General features: G+C 38.4%; 1 protein-coding gene across 1 annotated transcript in view; it reads right to left on the bottom strand.

The window, feature by feature from the left end:
- The window catches only part of CFAP47 (cilia and flagella associated protein 47), a 350,299-nt gene that overhangs the window by 172,015 nt on the left and 158,512 nt on the right, over positions 1–19,772 (bottom strand). Inside the window, exons 46-48 of the mRNA XM_042458393.1 lie at positions 9,594–9,787; positions 6,830–6,973; positions 1,425–1,598 (exon numbers count right to left, since the gene is read on the bottom strand). Of these exons, the coding sequence (XP_042314327.1) occupies positions 1,425–1,598; positions 6,830–6,973; positions 9,594–9,787 (512 nt within the window). The remainder of the gene's footprint in view (positions 1–1,424; positions 1,599–6,829; positions 6,974–9,593; positions 9,788–19,772) is intronic.

Raw genomic sequence — 19,772 nt, 5'->3', positions numbered from 1 at the left:
TAATAATAATAATAATAATAATAATAATAATAATAATAATAATAATAATAGGATTTATTTATATGTCGCCCAATCACTAGGGATCTGGGCAGCTTACAACAGAGGGGATAATAGACACAAAAGGAGAAGGGAATGGTGAGGGGAGGAGGGATTTGGAGTCGATATGAGACTGTATGGAACTGGAGATGGAAATGTGAAATTTGAAAAAATAATTAATGCAGAAAATAATCACCAGATTGCCATATTCTATAAATTACTTTTGAAATATGAACTGGAGGATGAGGTGATAAAATCTTGCATGATAAAATTATTGTTGTTGTTGTTATTGTTATTATTATTATTATTTATATAGTGCTGTAGATTTGCACAGTGCTGTACATAAATGTTCACAAGACCCAGGATATAATATAAATTTACAACAATGGGGAAAATGTGGAACAAGGGACTAAAATATACATTAAACTATGATTTGAAATTAAAAAATCTATAAGATGTTACAGAGATGGTACCTTACCCCATACAAATTGGCAAAAATGTTTAAAAATGCATAATAATAATAATAATAATAATAATAATAATAATAATGGAAATGTGAAAAAGAAATCGGAACCTTTTATCATATAAGGCGGAAATGTCACAAAGCAAAAGAATTTTGGAATATGATGCACAAACATGTAATGAAGATATTAAATATTGAAGGTCAGATGGACCTTTAGAGCAAACATATAGGAAACTCCTTTTTATATGACCACTGCAGCTAGAGTCATATATGCAGCAAAATGGAAAAAGAAAGAAAATCCTGAAATACAAGATTGGATATGGAAACTGCTATGGAAGAAATCACTAAATGAGTTTTTAAAAGATTGAGAACCACTGATAAAATATTTGCAGGAAGAGTGGGGTCCAATGTTTGTGATGAGGTGGAACTGTGAAAAAGGTGACTTATGAACTGTATATATGTAGATGTAAGTAACAGAAATATGAAGCCAAAATATAAAGTAAAGAATGGAGAAGTTCAAAAGTAGGAATATGGAAACTCACAGTTACAGAAGATACAAAGGGAATAGGAAAGTTTTAAGGACCTGATATGAAAATATGTAACGTGTAAGTCTTGCTTTGTCAGGAAAATATGCTATGATTTATGAGATTGATAATAATTTTAAAAATTAAAAATATTTTTAAAAAACAACCAGTCTCTCTCGTTTTTAGTAGATTCTGCAATAGCAAGTATTTCCATTTTAAAAAATGAAGTCATCAAATGAAGTGACAAAAGATGATTCCAAGTACTATTTCCTATTCTGAATCTGCAGGCTAACAAGAACTTTTATGAAGAAGGAAGAGGAGGAAGAGGTAGGGCAACTCTTATTCTGTGAACTAATTACACTTTCTCACTCAGCCCTGCATTCAAACTTCTACAGTTTTACCTTGTATTTCAATTCATTCTTGGTAAAATTGGGCACCATTATGACCTTCTCTGTAATCTGTCTAACTTGGCATTCTATCTTTATATGATCCAAAGCCAATGGTTTTGTTGCAATCCCTTTCAGTAGAAAAACATGATCCGTGCCATCTGCTTTATTTTGTAAAATAAGCTTCCCCTATGAAAAACAAAAGAAGTGAAAATTCATTACCTGGGTGAAAACAATTTTTAAAAGACCAAGAAAAGGCTTGAAAAAGCTTATAGTACTATGCCACAGGAAAATCTGTCTCAGCTTTCATTTAAGGAATTAAACCAGATTTTTTAGCAATAAAGATGGTACAATGCAACACCAACTTTATACAGGCTGGATGGTGACAACTATTACACAACACATTATGCACACTGTAATTAGTTCCTTGGAAGAAGAGCAACGTTAAAACTAAAAATATAAAACAAAAAAGTGGAAACATTAATACATTTGTGCTATTTGAAAAATACTATCAATATAGAAGACAATTCATACACTGCAATATATACTATGCAAAAAAAAATGGAAAATCATAAACAAGAATAAATCTTGGCTGGCAATTCCAGACTGTAAGGAGTGCTAAAAACTAATTGCCCCATCCTCCACTCCTTTTCTTTAAAATGCTTTTCAGATGCCTGCCCCAAACCCTTGCCCTTTAAATGCTAGCATTTCTGTGGGTAAATACCATCATGATCACAATCTTCCCATTAGTTGTAAGTAGTACATTGTGTTAGTGAGATTTATACATCTAGTTTTAAATCTATAAATTTATAATAAATGCCAGATATTTCATGACAGAATTTAGTACAATGAAAACCATCTAAGTCAGCGGTTCCCAACCTTTGTTGGGACGCGGCCCCCATTGGGGATGAAAGTCCCGCCCGTGGCCCCCCTGATAGGTTGGGAGGCCAGGAAGGGGCAGGATTTTCGGCTGCATACAAGCCCCAGAAGGCTTTGTGGCCGGAAGTCCCACCCCTTCCCAGCCTCCCAACCAATTAGGGAGGCCACCAGAGGAGAAGGGGTGGGACTTCTGGCCGCAAAGGCCTCTGGGGCTTGTAGTCCTGTCTCCTTCTCCCCGTGGTTGCCTGGCAACCGTGGGGAGAAGAGGAGGAGGCAGCCCCCACCATCCCTTCCTGTTTTCCTCCTCATACTTCAGTTTTTTCTTCTTTTCTTTGCCCTTTTTTGTTCTGTTCCAGTTCTTAGGACCTTCTTCCTCCAAACAAGTTAACACAGGTTTTATTGCATATTGAATGGGGAGAGACAGGGGCAGGAATGTAGAGAGCAGTTCTATGTATGTTTGTCCCACTGAGTTCAATAGGGCTTATTCCTAGGTAAATATGTACATGAATGCAGCATTAGGAAGGACAGGAAAAAGGATAATCCTTATGGCACCTCTAGAAAGAGAGGAAAAGGTTGACAGAGGCCTGTTACAGACTGCCCAAAAGGGGCGGTCTCAGGCCGCTGCCGGTTGCAGCATGGAGGAGCCGCAGCAGCCAAACCGCGCGACTCCTCCTCGCTGCAAAAAAGGAGCGCGAAAATCGCGCTCCTTCCGGCAACCCGGAAGAGATGTCGCAAGTGCCAAAGCGCGCACTCGCGATGTCTCTTCCGGGTTGGGACGTGTATAGGGCGCAACTATCTTGACATATCGGTTACGCGCGAGGGGCAAGGCGCGTCCGGAAGCACCGCCCCTCACGCGTAATCGCGGCGCAAGGACAGTGCCTCTTAGGCCCGTCTGTAACGCGCCAGAGAAAGTCATACCATAATTTGACAGCAGGATGTGGCTTTTAAAACCAAAGCCAATTTACTACATTGGTTTCCCTTATTAACTGTTCCCTTCCTTTTGTTGTTGTTAGATGCCTTCAAGTCAGCTTCAACTCATGGTGAATCAGACATCTCCATGTTTCCATATTCTCAGCCTCTCTGCTCAGGTCCTGCAGGTTCAGGCCTCTGACCTCCCTGATTGAGTCTTTCCAGCTGGTATATAGTCTTCCTCTCTTTCTACTGCCTCCTATCTTCTCTAGTATCATTATCTTTTCCCATTATCCTTCCCATGAAGTGGCCAAAGTAGGACAGCGTCAATTTAGTTAGTCATCTTGGCTTCCAGGAAGAGTTCACATTTGATCTGTTCTAGGACCCATCTGTTTGTCTTTTTGGCTGTCCACGGTATCCTCAACACTCTTCTCCAGCATCACATCTCAAATGAGTTGATTTCCTTCCTATCTGCTTTCTTCACTGCCCAGCTCTCACATTCATACATTGTGATGTGGAATACAATGGCTTGGACAATTGTGACTTTATATTCTAGTTCTTTCATAGATGCCCTTCCCATTCTTAATCTTCTTCTCATTTCTTGACTGCAGTCTCTGTCTTGATCATGTTTGATCCAAAGTATAGGAATTCTTCAACTATTTTGATTTCCTCGTTATCTAGGTTAAATTATGTAAATCCTCCATGGTCATTATTTTTGTTTTCTTTATATTTAACATTATTGCCTTTGAGCTTTCTTCTTTGACTTTCTTTAGCAACTGATCCAAGTCTATGATGCTTTCTGCTAGTAGTATGGTATCATCCACATATCTTAGATTGTTGATGTTCCTTCCTTCTATCTTCACTTCCATCTACCAATTCTAAGCCTTCATGTCATGTGATATTTTCTGCATACAAGTTGAACAGATAGGCTGATAAAATGCAGTCTTGCCTGGCCCCTTTCTCAACAGTCTGTTTCTCCACATTTGATTCTAACCCTAGACTTTTGTCCTAAATACAGATTTCTCATTAGGACTATCAAATGTAGTGGCACTCCAATGTCTTTAAGAGCCAAACATAACTTTTCATGATTTATGCAGTCAAATGATTTGCTATAGTCTATTAAACACATGCTGATTTTTTCCCTGGAATTCCTTGTTATACTCTATAAGCCATTGTATGTTTGCAATGTAGTCTCATTGTATGTTTGCAATGCAAGCCTCTTCCTTTCCTGAATCCTTCTTGAATTTGGTATTCTGACCTGCAGAATTTTAAGCATAATTTTGCTTGTGTGGGGAATTAATGCTATGGTCCTATCATTGCTGCATATTTTGTATCTTCTTTTTTGTGGATGGAGATGTATATTGATTGTTTCCACTGTGACATTCATTTCATACTGCTTCCATCATCTTTTTATTTCATCTTGACCATGTAGTATGTCTCTCTTTGAATGTAGAGCATTCCTACTCTTGGTCTGAATTTTCCTTTGAGTTCATGGATTTTTGGAAGAGGTCTTATGTTTTTCCTTTTTAGTTGTTGTCTTCCACTTCTCTACATTGATTATTACAGTACATTTTTGATTCTATAATTTTTTTATCTTTGTGCACTAAATATTTGAACAGTTACATTCAGATTTCTGGTTTGGTTCCTTTCTCCCTTTTCTTTTGCTTCTCTTCTTTCCTTTACTCCTTGAAGAATTTCTTCTCTTATCCATAATTTCTTCTCTTTCTTTTTAGACAGAGTGTCTTTCTGCATTTGTCCTTGATTATGTCCCTGATGTCTGACTATTGCCCTTCTGGTTCCCAGTCAATTATGCTTGATAGAGCAAATCTGTTCTGTATATTATCTGTAAATTCTGTAAATTCTTCAGATCATATTTTGGCATGATGATTGATTTTGTGTTCTTCTTCAGCTTTATTCTAATCTTTGATATAAGTAGTTCATGATCTGTTCCACAATCAGCATCTGATCTAGTTTTAGCCACAAGAATAGAGCTTCTCCATCGTCTGCTTCCAAGTATATAGTCTATCTGAATTTTCTATTGGCCATTTGGTGATGTCCATGTATATTGTTTCCTCTCTGATTGTATGAATAAAGTATTTATGATGAATAGATTGTTTGCCTCACAGAATTTCCTGGTGGTATTCAGAATCATCTTACAGTTTTTGAATCATCTTTGCTTCCTATTTTAGCATTATCAAGAAATTCTGTTTGCTGTATTGTCAATTTCATCTTGGACTCAATCACAGAACCTTTCAATTTCTGCTTCTGCTTTTCAATCTGTGTTGATGCATATACTTGAAATACGATAATATTTATAGGTTTCACCTGAAGTCTTATTACCATGATTCAGTCCAATTTTGCATGGTATACTTTGATTGCTTTTGAAAACGATGCCATTTCTTCATTTCTTTTCATTTCCTATGTAGGACACTGTGTAGTTATATGAATCAAAATTACCAATTCCTGTCCATTTTGGCTAACAACCTTAGTATTACTATATTTATGTGTTCCATTTCCTTTTTAACTATGTCTAGCTTTCCTTGACTCATGCTTCTTGCATTCCACAGCCCTACAATATGCGTGGTTCTGCTTCAAATACTATTTGTTTTAACATGTCTGCTGCTTGACTTTCCATCTTTTGAATTCTTCTGCGCCTTGGGTCAACTGTCTATTTGTGATTTTCCTGTGACTCCTTTTTTGTTGTTGTTGTTGTTCTCTGTGTTCAATTCCTGCCTTAATTTTCATTTTTGGTTGTCATAGGGTTTATTTGATGAGAGGTTCTTGCAAGGAGGTTCACCTTTGCTTCCTCACTGCACTGGTGATGCCCTGTCCTGCCTTTCTCACTCCCTGCCCTTCCCTCCCGTCCTCAGCTCGGGTTGTGGGAGTTTTCATGGGCTGTGATGACAGCAGCAGCAACGAAGGCACTGTTCCCTGTCTGCCTCTCTCTCTTATCCAGCTAGCACTGCTGGTGTTATTGTGGGTGGTGACAGCAACAATGGATGTGCTGGTAGTGGTGCTCCATCCCATAGTTCCTTCCTTGCAGAAATACAGGTTCTGCAGTTCAAGACTGTATGGAAACATTATTCTGATCTGGAAGAATTTCCCTCCAGTCCTGAAGTTTGGACTGTCTTTGTAGTTATTCACTGGTAAGAAAAATGGACTTTCCATCAGATCACTTCAATCTTTTTAGTTCATATGTGCCAGGCTTAAATTCTGGAGCTCGAAAACCATCCAGATATTAGCTTTGATCTTGACAGAATCTTTGGTGATGGCTTCACTGAGCTCTGTAATAAGTTTATTTTTCTTCTCAATGAAGCCAAGGGCCTCAGGACATATCAGCTCCATGAAGAACCCATAACCCAGTTGCCTTCCTAGGTTTCTTGATTTCTGACCATATAACCAGACTAACTTGGAAGGGGCCCAAAATGTACTGTATACAATATCCCACAACAAACTATGGCTGCCTCTGTTTTGAAATCACCACAAGATGGTTTACAATGTCAGTTCTATATGGTGTGTATGTTTAAGGATACTGGTGTGTAATACAGCTTATGGAAGTCACACTAGACCTATAATTCATTCTTGTATGAAAGCTATTCTCAATCACAAAACATGACACTTTGTGCTCTTACCTTGGTTTCACCTTCTGCAGTTGGCTTATACATGAGAGTGTAAGGAGTTGTTTCACCTGGGGCTACATATATAAGAGAGGGCCCATAAAAACTGCATCCCTTTATAATAGCTTCAAGTTTCCAATATTGTTGACTCATGTTAGTCTGAAACAAAACAGAAAACAAAAAAGCCAAGCATCTGAATGAAATTTCTAAATGCACAACTTTCTCCTTTAAAAAACTCTGCACACTAATTAGTTAGCAAAAGAAACACATATTTTAATGCAACATGAGTGTACTCATACTTTACCATTTTTTAAAAAAAACTGATATTTTGTTGATTTGTTAATCAACAAACAAAAGGACCATGCTTTGAAAGAACTTTACCAGCCTAAAATCAACAAGGAAGACAACAAAAAGAGGGAAGGAAGAAACAAGTGTGGAATGGGATGGGTTTGAGCAAATATAGACAGACATGCGTAAACCTGGGGCCCTTTAATACTGCACCGTTATCATGCTATGATTCCATTTTGACTGTCATAGTTGCATGCTATGGGTTCCTGGGATTTGTAGTTTAGGGAGGACTATTTACAATTCTCTGCCAGAGAAATCTAGTGCCTCACCAAGCTATATATCTCAGGATTCCGTAGGCTGGAGCCATGTCAGTTAAAGTGGAATCATAGTTCTATAACTCTGCAATAAGAAATACCTCTTGATGACAACAGTATATGAAGACTGAGATGTTAAACTAAAAAAAAAGGTAAAGATAGTTCCTTGACATGAATTTCTAGTCGTAACCAAATGTAGGGGGTGGTTCTCATCTCCATGACTAAGCCAAAGAGCCAGTGTTGTACAAGGAGTATTCTGGTGGCATGTGGCCAGCATGACTGCACCAAACACTGTTTACCTTCCTACCGAAGTGGTATCTATTTATCTACTCACATTTGCATGCTTTCGAACTGCTAGGTTGGCAGAAGATGGGACTAGTGACAGGAACTCACCTCATCATGCAACACTCAGGCCTTAAACTGCCAACCTTCTGATCTTCTGATTGTCAGCACTGACATCTTAACCACTAAACTTTAGTTAGGTTAAACTAAAGGCCCTATAATAAACATATGGTTTTAAAAAGAAAGGCTAGAGACAATTTTGTTGGGCTTGACTCTCTTTGACAAAACACAATATTTCTGCTCATCACAAGATCTGTTCCAAGAATACGTACAATTTGCCTTTAGCATTTACATGTTTACAAGGGTTACAAGACTTCTGAGAAATAACATACACCTAAAACAATGGACCTATTTTGTATTTGGAAAGCTGAATTTTACATAATCAAAAAAAGATATTCGGCAACATATTTTACTCAAATGGGGAAACATTTGAGGGTAAACTAGATAATTATATAAATGAATGTATAATTAGGAAAATGAGTTTTTAAAACTGCACAAATTTTACTATGGGGGAAAAAACACAATGTCTTGCAAATCAAATTATGATGCCATGCTAGATTTACAAAGAGGAGGAGGAAATGCAAGTATGACTCAGAGAAATTTAACAAAATCAAACACTGAGAGATTCTCATATCCCAAGGTAAAATGTATAGGAAGTGTATTTCAGTGGGCCCTTGGTACCCACTGTGGTTTAGCTTCAGACCCATATCCCATGCTCAAGTCCCACTATATACCATGGCATAGTAAATGGTGTCCCTTATATAAGATGGCTAAACCAACGTTTGCTTTGGGGATTTTTTAAAATACTCATCAGGTGCATTTGATGAAGTAGTCTTAAATCTATGGTTCAAAACACACTCCAGAAATAATCCAGTTTGAGACCTCTTTAACTGTGCTGGCCTACTGCTAGGAAACTCTGGGATTGTAGTTTATTGTGGCAGCAGGGTTCTATGAAAGAGAAGGCTAAATGTCTCACAAGGCTACAATTCACAGAATTCCCTAGTATTTAGCCAGGGCAGTCGGAGCAGTCTCAAACTGGATTATTTCTGTAATGTGTTTTGAACCTTTGGTGGTTTACAGACTGTCCCTTTGGGGCGGCCTGTACCTGCCCCTTTCCCCGACAGATCGGGGCCTCAGCTGCCACAGCGGCAGCCCTGAGGCCCCAATCTGCCACTTTTCCAGGCCGTGGGGCCTGGAAATGGGTGTCCTTGGCCCCTTTCTCCTTTGTGTTGCTGGCGCAGCCGTGTAAAGGCTGTGCCAGCAACACAAGCCCAGGAAGGAGCTCCAAAATGGCGCTCCTTCCAGTGCTGCAGAAAGGGCGCCAGGACATCACAGCTGCACCGCCTCCAATCGTGGCCATCATGTCATAATGGCGGCGCCCATGTGGACAGGGTGCCGCCATTTTGTACGTACTCTGTACGTACTAGGGTTGGGGGCATCTAAAAGAGACACCCCCAGGCAACCCTAGTACGTACGGAGTACGTACGAAACAACCAGTTTGTAAAGCTTATTTCTGCTACCCATCTCTTTCTCTCAATTTCAAAGGTGTTATAAAATCACTTTGCATACTGATCCAGACTATTATATCTATGCTTTTGAATTGTACTGTAGGCTAAAAAGTTTCTTCTATAATTTTTAATTTTGTAATTGTGTATTCACAACAAACAGTTTTAAAAGGCCTTTATAGTAATATTAACTAAATGCAGAAAAAGCTCCCACACGCACCCACCCCTTTTTCTTCTGCCTATAGAAATATATTATGTTTTTGTCAAAACAGCATTTTAAGCCCAGTAGTAACTATGTTATGTAAGTTTCATGAAGCAAAATGGACATACTACTGGAATGTCTTGAGTCACTGCATGATATGCTGGAGTTACAAATTCTAGCTCAGCTTCAGCAGTATCTGTATTCACCACACACTCTACTGTAAAGAGCCGGATGTCATATCTGGACTGCAGAAGAATATGGCAAGGATATCGGCCAGGATACTGTGGTTTAAACATCATAGGAACTTCAACAGCATCATCTTCTGTGGAAGGAAAATTACCATGAAGTATTTTTTTTAGGATTATGTATACAGAATAAATGAATGCATTTGATTTCTCAACTTTTAAACAGAGGCAATTAGAATTCAGAAAAATAGCTAACAGGCTTTTGCTACTGCCTTCCCTGTCCCCAGTATTTTTGTTTATACAATTATTAAGCTGTCAGTTCTACACTAGAGCTAATACCATGATATCCTTTGGGGGAATGCATTCCTTTTTAGAACAGGTCTTTGCAAACCTTATAAAGATGTTTACGCAACTGACAACACACACCAAGACTTCTGGCTTATCATATCATCTGCAACAGAAGCAATTCTAAGGTTGTGGCAAATGAAGTGGCATAGCTGGAAGATGGAAGATTTGGATTTTACAAGTTAATTATCTCCCTTTCATAAACCTTACAGAGAACCCTTTAAATAAATGTTAGTAAAGTATTGCCACCCAGTCCCTAAAATGACACAGGAAGAGATGAGACACCCACTTCTAGTTAAGGGAGTGGGGTCAAAACAAGACTTGGAAAACCTCATTGTAAAGGATAATTATAAAGGAGCTGCTCGTGAAAGTTTTCAGAAGTAGCAATTCTCCTTATTTTGCTAAAATGAAGGGGAGGGTGGAAGATTTCAAGAACACATTAAATAGGCAGAATGGCCTCTATAAATCTCTGACTCCAGACTCAAACTAGATTGTTGAGGGCAACCAGAAATGAACAAGATCTGCAGATCTTTTTTAAAACAAAAAGCAGCAGTGGGGGTGGGAGGACTGTGGATAGTGGTGTTTGGTTTTTTTAAAAAAAAACCTTTTACTCCATGTAATTTTCATGTTTACCTCTGAAGAAACTATTTGATCTACAATGAAAAATATTTACATATCAAATTGTATTTGTGCCCATGGAACAGGTAATAGTGATGTTATTTTTAGATTAGGAAAATTAGAGCAGGAAAGCCAGCCCTACCTTCTCTAACACCATGGGCCCAGTATGTTCTGATAACCTCTGCAACTGCTTTTAACTTTTTTTAAAAAAAGTATATATTGCCATACATGAATCTCCCCTCCTTATCTACTGTAGCCTTCAGCTTCTCAAGTCTACCTATTGAGCTATAGGAGGGCTGTGACATAATGAAGGTTTAAGCAGCTGGAGAATGACTAGGGCTCAAAAGCACTTACATGGAGCAAGTCTCACTGAATGCAATGAGACTTCTGAGACAACACAAAAAAGATAAATGTACTTCCTTCAAAAATTTGGATAACTCTTTTTTCTTATCCACTACTTTATTGGGAAATACAGTAACTAATACCCAGTTAAATTGGTTGTAACTTGTAACTGATAATTTGGTTCTCCTGTTATAAAATTGTTTTCAGTTGTGTTAGTAGCAAACACACAAGTACTACAATTTCTGGACTTCTATTTCTGTTGTTAAGACCCTCATGCCTTTTAAAAAGCTCATCTTCAAGATAAAGAATAACACAACATTACATTATGTGCCTCGAAAATTACCAAGCTATCAAATAGATTATAGATTGCACCTCAGGTTCAAACTTCTCTGAAATAAATTAGCTTGTTCTTTCATCAAGGCAAGATTAATGACCTCCTAATTTATGACTTATTACCTCTTTTCTGTTTTGTCACCAAGTTATTATCCCCACTGGCTATCTTCCACAAAAATGTCCCACATTTGTCAGTTATACAAGTAATAAAACTCACTCACTTATTCCTGGCTCATAAATATATTTCCCCTGAATTAGATTATAAGCATCTCTTATCATTCACACAAGACAACCGAGCACAGAAAATATTCAAATTAAAAGATATATAGTTTAAATACATTCAATATTTCAGTAGCAAACTCACTGTACACAGAAATTTTAGCAGCTTTTTTCACCTTTAATGAATGGTAACAATAGGAATATTCTTTTAGATTGCCAGCCTTTATCTACACCACATGTAGTAGTACTAGTATGCTTGTGCATGTTTTATGCACACAGTGAGTTAGAGCCACGATCTTCTTTTCATTAATGGAAGACTCCATTCATTGAAGATGCTTCTTCTAGCTTTTATGAACAATTTGTGACTCCACATCACACCTTATCTATTCAGTGGGGTCAGCCTTTGTGTAACATTTTCAGGGCATAGAGGGGATACTGTGGGGGAGCAGCATGTTGATATTTTGGATGATAAACCTTGCCAGTGGTCCCGGTCTGGTGCCAACTGGATGAAGATGCCGGCTCCTCTCCTACTCAGGAACAAAGCGAAACTCCAAACTGCCTTTTCAGCTTGCTGGAACAATGTCTAGTGAAACAGCTGCTTAATTAAAGAATCACAGTCCAGCAGGTTCACTCCTTAGAGGGATTTATTACTTGTTTCTAAATAACACAAGCTAGTCACTACTATACAAAAACTCTTACTGTAACACCACACTATCTTCAACTCTCAGACTCCAAAACTCCCAGACTTTTAGACTCCCACAATTCACCAGAACAACATTTGTTTTCTTATATACAATATTCCCATGATGTGACTAAGTCCAGCCTCCTTTTGTACAAGTTGCTTGTACAAAAACCAATCCCTGTTCAGACTGAAAACATATCATATTTACATTTAGTCATGTTCAGTTGACCTTGAACATCCATCTGCAGCTCTGGCTTCTGACCTTCAACTGTAGCCAGTTTAGACTTCTGCAGACATTGTCACATCTGAATATTTTTACCTTAAATATACATTAACACAACAGATAAAGAAGTCCACTTCCACCAGCTCAGGTGCACACAGTTAAATATGGATTCAACCTATATTTTTCAGGATTTATGGCACATCAAGGGGTCATTCACACTTTTTTGAACGAAGAGATTCGCATCTCCTCACCAATCCAGAACTGATTCAGAATCGGTTCAATGTTCTCACTACGTTTACTGTGATTGAATCTCTCCATGCCATTTTAACACTGTTGCCATTCACATTTGCCACCATATCAATTTAAAATGGAGGTGCCTCCATTTCCAGGAATCATGCAGCACAATCTGAATCAAGTCGGTAGTGTACTCACACTACCGAAGATGCAGATTATTGCAGCTCTTAAAAAAAAGAACCACTAAGGGGTCTGGTGCCAAATAAACTGGTTTAACTGGGCATTGATTGCAGTCAGGACAAGTGTGAACATAATGGAAATGAACTGTAGAACTTTGTCCTAGCCCACAGTCACAAACTGGAACAGAACAGAATCCAGACAATCATTTCTTGGTTTGAAGTTCCAAGCTTATTTTCAGACAAAAGACAGAAAACAGAAGACACTTGGCCAAGCGGATGCCAAAAGATTTGGGACCCAGATCAGAATTTCGCAGGCACTTTTAAGGTTTAGCTTACTTCATAGCATATACAGGTGGATCAATTAGCTTGTTTGGCACTGCTCATCTAGTATAACTTTCCACTCCACCTATTACATGTTTCCCCTTGATATGTTCCCCAACCCTTCACATACATTACATGGTCATTAAAAGCTCTACTTATGCCTCCCAGGGCATGTAAGTTAATATTATAATGAAGCTTAATGAGGCTGTAAGTGACTAAAGTTCAGCCTCATAGTCGCTCCCCCTCCCAATGTTCAAGTGTAGTTTTAGGTGCTTTTCACCACCCACAAGCCTGGTTTCAGTCTGACTGTTTGTCCATGTTAATGTCCTATTTTTAACTAACTTATTTTTACTAATAACACAGCTTCCGGTTATTCTCTGTGGTTCTGAAAGCTTAAAGCTCTTTTTTCACCTTGCCCCATTGTTCTGCCTTTAATATATATGTGTGAGTACATGTGCCCTGTCTCAATAAAGGAAAAAGTGTTGCAAGACCCATCATTCAAGTGTGTTATGAAGCAGTGTAGCTGGGAATCTTTAAGAATCTCTGTCTCCATCTTACAAAACCAGTACCAAACCAGTTTATTTCCACAGTGTGAATGTCCCCATAATAACATTTGCATCTTCATTGATGGCTACTTTTCATGGTACATTTGCCTTCTTGTTTTTCTATCCAGATTTTAAGAACACTAAATACAGAAATCCAAAGAGAATATGTAATGAACTCAAATGTCACAGCTTCCATTTGCAAACCATTCATTTCCACTTCAGTGGGCACTAAGTATTTATCCAGCATTCATTGTATGTTGGGTTAAGCAGTACAAGCAATGTTGATAGGTCTGTGGTACTTCTAGTGTAAAAGCTGCTGTCTCCCAGCAAGAGAGATTTGCAAATATAAACGTATATAGTAGTGTAACTGTCACACATCTAAATGTGCATCCAGATGTGTTTTTTGCTACAATATTGGAGGTCGTCACCTATTTCTAAGGCCAATTGTGACACATGATTCCATAAGTACAGCTAGAATTATTGCTAATCTGTGATGTCAACACCAATATGCATTTCAGAATGTCTGGAAATTAGAACACATAAAAATCAGAAAAATAAAAGGATATTACTAAACCAAAGTCAAATAAACTTGGGTGGGAACCTTTCTCTGTATTACACTCTATATGTAAAATAAAATATGCCACCCTAGGGACCATTGCCAAACACACAAAAACAGAATCGTGATAACACTGTATTGAAGAACATGTCTGAAGCTCCAGGAAATTAGTTTGAAATCAAAGATATTTCTGATTACACTTAACATTGAACAACCATGTGAGAGAGATTATAAGGAATACAGAGAGATGATAATCATTTCCTGAAAATAAAATGAAGTCATATTTTCATATATTTGTTATTGATGTTGTTGCACACCTTCAACTCATTTCTGACTTATGGCGATCCTAAGGCAAATGTATCACAGAGCTTTCTTGGGAAGATTTGTTCAGAGGGCCTTTGCCTTCCTCTGAGACTGAGAGAAAGTTACTTGCCCATGGTTACTCAGAAAGTTTTCAAAGCTGAGCAGGGATTTGAACCCTACTCTTCCAGTGTCCTACGTCAATGCTCAAACCACTACTCCACACTGGCCTGAGGATTTTAGCATACACCCTTAACAGAAATATTCAGGAAACTGTGCTTTCTAGATAATGTTATTAAATATATAATTTTTTTTCTACAGTGAGCAGTGACAATAAATATATTAAAGTTAGGTTTAATGACCAGACATGTCAACATATTATGAATGATATGCTAGGTTAAATAATAAATTGGAACATGATATTCAGCCCTTTTGCAATACTTTACACTGAAAAGTTTAGTGGAGAACAGCTGGCTGGTTAATGTACCCATTGTATTTATTGTGAACTTAAATGAAGGGGCCATCAACAATATATCACATTTTATTTAGGTATTTAGCCTATTAATGCTCACAAATATATCTGGATAATCTTTATACTTCAAATCTGAGTCCACATCTTAGATGTAGCCGCTTGTTACCAACTGATCATGATACAACTGCATGGCCAGAGTGACACAAGCTGAATAGATAATTACACAAATGGTTGTATACTGAGTACTACTTCATGGAGAGTGAAACAAGGATTAGAAGAGACTTCTGCCAAACAACTACTGTTTTAGCATCTTTGAGATTCTTTTACTGTTCTAGCTCATAAGACATCCAATTTAAATTATATAGCACTTACAGCTCCAAAATTAATTATTCCAAATTTCCTACACTGGCACAATCCATTATTAAATACATATCTAACACTGAAATGACATTGGTTGAGAGAAATAGGATTACAAATATAAGCGGGATACACAAAAGTACATGGATGCAAGACTTTAGCTAAACCTATATTGTTCCATTTACAGAATCAATATGTTTTGGAAGTTTTGTGATAAAGTTTGTTTTTATTCATAACTGCAATTGGGTGTTTTAGAAAAGATTATGGATGTGAATTTAAAAATTGAAAATAAATGAAGGATTGTATTTATTTATGTTTAATGTAGGATTGTAATGCTTTTGTTGCTAATTGGCATCAGGTTGTCATCGTCTTATGGAGACTTTATGAATGAGGAACCTCCAGAACATCCTGTCATCAACAGCCCTCTTCAGATCCTGCATACTGAGGACTGTGGTTTCCTTCACTGACTCTATCTGCCTGTAGTGTGGTCCTCCTCTTTTATTTCTGTCTCCCACTTTATCAAGCATTATAGTGTTTTGGAATGAGTCATGTTATTTCAGGATATGCCCAAAATATGATAGCTTCGGTTTAGTTATTTTGGCTTCCAGGGAGAGTTCAAGCTTGATTTGCTCTTGGATTCACTCAATAATCATTTTTTCAGTCCATGGTATTCATAGTACTCTCATTCAACACGAAATTTCAAATAAGTTTTGTCAGCTTTCTTCACTGTCTAGCTTTTACATCCAAACAGACATCAGAATGGCATGAATGATCCTGACTTTGAGATTTAACCACACATCTCTATGCTTGAGTATCTTATCTGGTTCATAGAATCATAGAGTTGGAAGAGACAACAAGGGCCATCCAGCCCAACCCCCTGACACGCCATGGCAAATGGCATGGGGAAAGACGGCCCAACACACTCCCACCTCCCTGCCGAGCACTGTTTTACACGCAAGTAAAGCGGTGCAAGGGAGGGAGAGGGCCCAGCGTATTCCCACTTCTATGCCCAGCATCGCTTTACTCACAAGTCAAGCAGCGCTGGGCAGCGCTGGGCAGAGAGCAAGAGGGTGTGGCCTTTTTGCCCTGCCCCCTGGAGCCCCAGCCCCCAAAGCCCCATCCTCCCTGTATCAGGTGACATCCCGGCCTGGAACGCCACTACTCTCACTGTCAGGTAGTTTCTCCTAATGTTGAGGCGGAATCTCTTTTCCTGCAGCTTGCATCCATTGTTCCGCGTCCCAGTCTCTGCAGCAGCAGAAAATAAGATTGCTCTATCCTCAATATGAAACCCTTTCAGATACTTAAACAGAGCTATCATATCATCTCTTCTCCATTCTAAACATACCCAGCTCCCTAAATCTTTCCTCATAAGGCATGGTTTCCAGACTCTTCACCATTTTGGTTATCCTCCTCTGGACATGCTTCAGTTTGTCAACATTCTTTTTGAACTGTGGTGCCCAAAACTGGACACACTATTCCAGGTGAGGCCTGACCAAATTGGAATAGTATGGCACCTTGATCTAGATGCTATACTTCTGTTGATTCAGCCTAGATCACATTGGCCTTTTTAGCTGCCAACTCACACTACTGACTCATGTTTAACTTGTCATCTACTAGGAGTCCTTGATCCTTCTCACATGTTGTCTTGTTAAGCCAGGTGTTCCCCATCCTACATCTATGCATTTCACTTTTTCTACCTAAATGCGGTACATTTCTCCCTATTTATTTTGTTAGTTTTGGTCCAGCTTTCTAATCTATTAAGGTAATTTTGAATTTTGTTCCTCTCTGGAGTATTAGCTACTCCTCCTAATTTGGTGCCATCTGCAAATCTGATAAGCATGTCCTCTATTCTTTCATCCAAGTCACTGATAAATATGTTGAATAGCACTAAATCCAGGACAGAACCCTGTGGAACCTCACTAGTCACTTCTCTCCAAGATGAAGAGGAGCCATTGCTGAGCACCCTTTGAGTTTGGCCGGTCAACCAATTATAAATCCACCTAACAATCGCAAAGGGTAGCACACATTTTACTACCTTGTTTGCAAGAATATCATGGGGAACCTTGTCAAAGGTGTTACTGAAATCAAGATATGCTATATCCACAGCATTCCCTTCATCTACCCAGCTGGTGATTTTATATATATATAAAAAGAGATCACATTAGCCTGGCATGATTATGGCATTCCCTTCATTCTCCTTCTTCCATGCTAGCTCTTCCAAGTTACAGTCTTCTTCTAAATACTAGTAATAGGGTGGATATAATTATATGGAAAACCATTAGGTGACAAGTTATTCTGAGTTACAGAGGGCTAATTTGCCTCTGTATGGCCAAGTAGCTCTACTCAGTTAGTGTAAATCCTCTCAGAAAAGAAACATGAAGTCAGCCGCCAGGATCCTACATGAAATATTACCAACTTAGTAGAATCTACCAGATACTGTGTTCTGCTAGTATATCTTTTCATAGTCCAGGGTCACCTCCACTAAGTGGAGTGACTAAGTCTAGAGCTAATCCGCTGCTAGCTAGCCAACATATTAACAATGATAAAACTGTTGCCAAATGAAAAGATAGATTTAATCTAAAGCTAATAACCATGCTTGGTTCTACTACAGAGTATTGACCTATTATTGATTAAGCATGAAAACACACTACATTAAAATACAATAATTAGAAGAAAGGTCATTTACATTATCCATGTAGAATCTGAAAGAAAGCAGTAGCATTTCACAAGCATTAGAACCACTCTATTTAATCACTCATTGGAATACTGTAGACAATACAGCAATCTATATACACTTACGCCTCTTAAGCCTAGCTATCACTATTGCCAACTAAACAAAAATATGGTCTGTCCTGCTCTCTTATCTTTAAATGGGATGTTTATAAACAAGCAAAAAACTTTTACAATAGCATTAGTTAATTGCTGTCTTGAAATGCACAGGAGTAAGTTGATGATAAAAACACTGAAGTACAATTTATTTGGAGTAATTTGAATAGGAAATTCAATTGATCCATAATATGATGACAGCAATGACTAATAAAATGGAATTTCACAAGGAATTATGTAAAAACATTTTACACCTTTGTAGCAACATATCTCACCTGCACCATTAAAAAAGGACACAAATTTGAACAAAATTTCCATATGATAACTGCTTACATATGCTAACTTATATCTACTAATTCAGATATATCATTTAGAATTATTTAGAAATAATTACTAGATTTTAAAATTTCACAGGCAAACTATTTTCCTATTCAAATTACTTCAAATAAATTCTTCAATTAATAGATGCAGTTATCCTAAATCAGTTAGCTGAATTCCCCAAAGATGCAATTATCCTAAAGGAGTTAGCTGAATTCTTCTTCATTTTATTGGTACCCAGGTGTGGATGCCTTCTAAACAGGGAAGAGGATGTCATGCTAGTCTACCTGCATGGAGTGATATGGATCGTGTGATTCCAGTAGCAGCAGCCAATGATATTTTAATGTGCAATAGAACAACAAAATTTACACCAGTTTGAGGAAGCAGATCAGGGCCCTTGCTGCAACACATAGCCTGAACCTCAGTCCTTATACTAAGGAATTATGGCTCCACTGTGACAGGGGGCAGGTAGGTAAGGTGACTGGTGAAGACCCCTCTTTCTCCTTGGTGAGTATATGAATCAAAAGAAGTGGTGCCTGTTTTGCAGGTAAATAAGTACCAAAGAGATCTGTTCATCACAAGCAGAGGGTTGGACCTACATCAGGACCAGCCAGTCATAAAGTGCACACAGGATCAGTGCAAAAATAAGGAAGGCCTCAGACAGGTAAGTGATTGAAGATTTGGTGAGATAAGACAAATTGGCACCAGATAAGTACTTACTGGGTACCAGAGGGCAATTGGAGATAGTAGAACAAGGCTCATCTCACCATATAGAAGAACAGGTTGCTTACCTGTAACGGTATTTCTTCGAGTGGTCATCTGCAAATACATACAAATGGGTTTCACTGCGCCTGCGCAGTGCTGCTCAGAACCTTCTGGAATCACTGGGCAAAGTTTACTTTGCAACATATAGAAACTTTTTGGCGGTAACTCCGCCCACCCGTTATAAGGCCCCTACCTTCCCGCTCTTTTCCCCAGTTCCGCAATTTTTCCGCCAAGCAGGCGATGGAAAGAGCCAATGAGAGCAGGACACTGAGGGGACGGACGGGTGGGATTTGTATATATTCACAGATGACCACTCGAAGAAATACCGTTACAGGTAAGCAACCTGTCCTTCTTCTTCGTGGTCTCTGAGAATCATACAAATGGGTTTAGACTGACAAGCTTAGGTATGCGGCGGAGGGAGTGTCCTGAAACCAAAGCTATGGTGAACCAAAGGTATATTTATTACAACAATAAACACCTTGAACCA

Source organism: Sceloporus undulatus, chromosome 3 (assembly GCF_019175285.1).
Source record: "Sceloporus undulatus isolate JIND9_A2432 ecotype Alabama chromosome 3, SceUnd_v1.1, whole genome shotgun sequence".
NCBI classification, from domain to species: domain Eukaryota; kingdom Metazoa; phylum Chordata; class Lepidosauria; order Squamata; family Phrynosomatidae; genus Sceloporus; species Sceloporus undulatus.
Note: the sequence above shows the minus strand (reverse complement) of the source record. Positions and strands in the feature narration are given on the sequence as shown.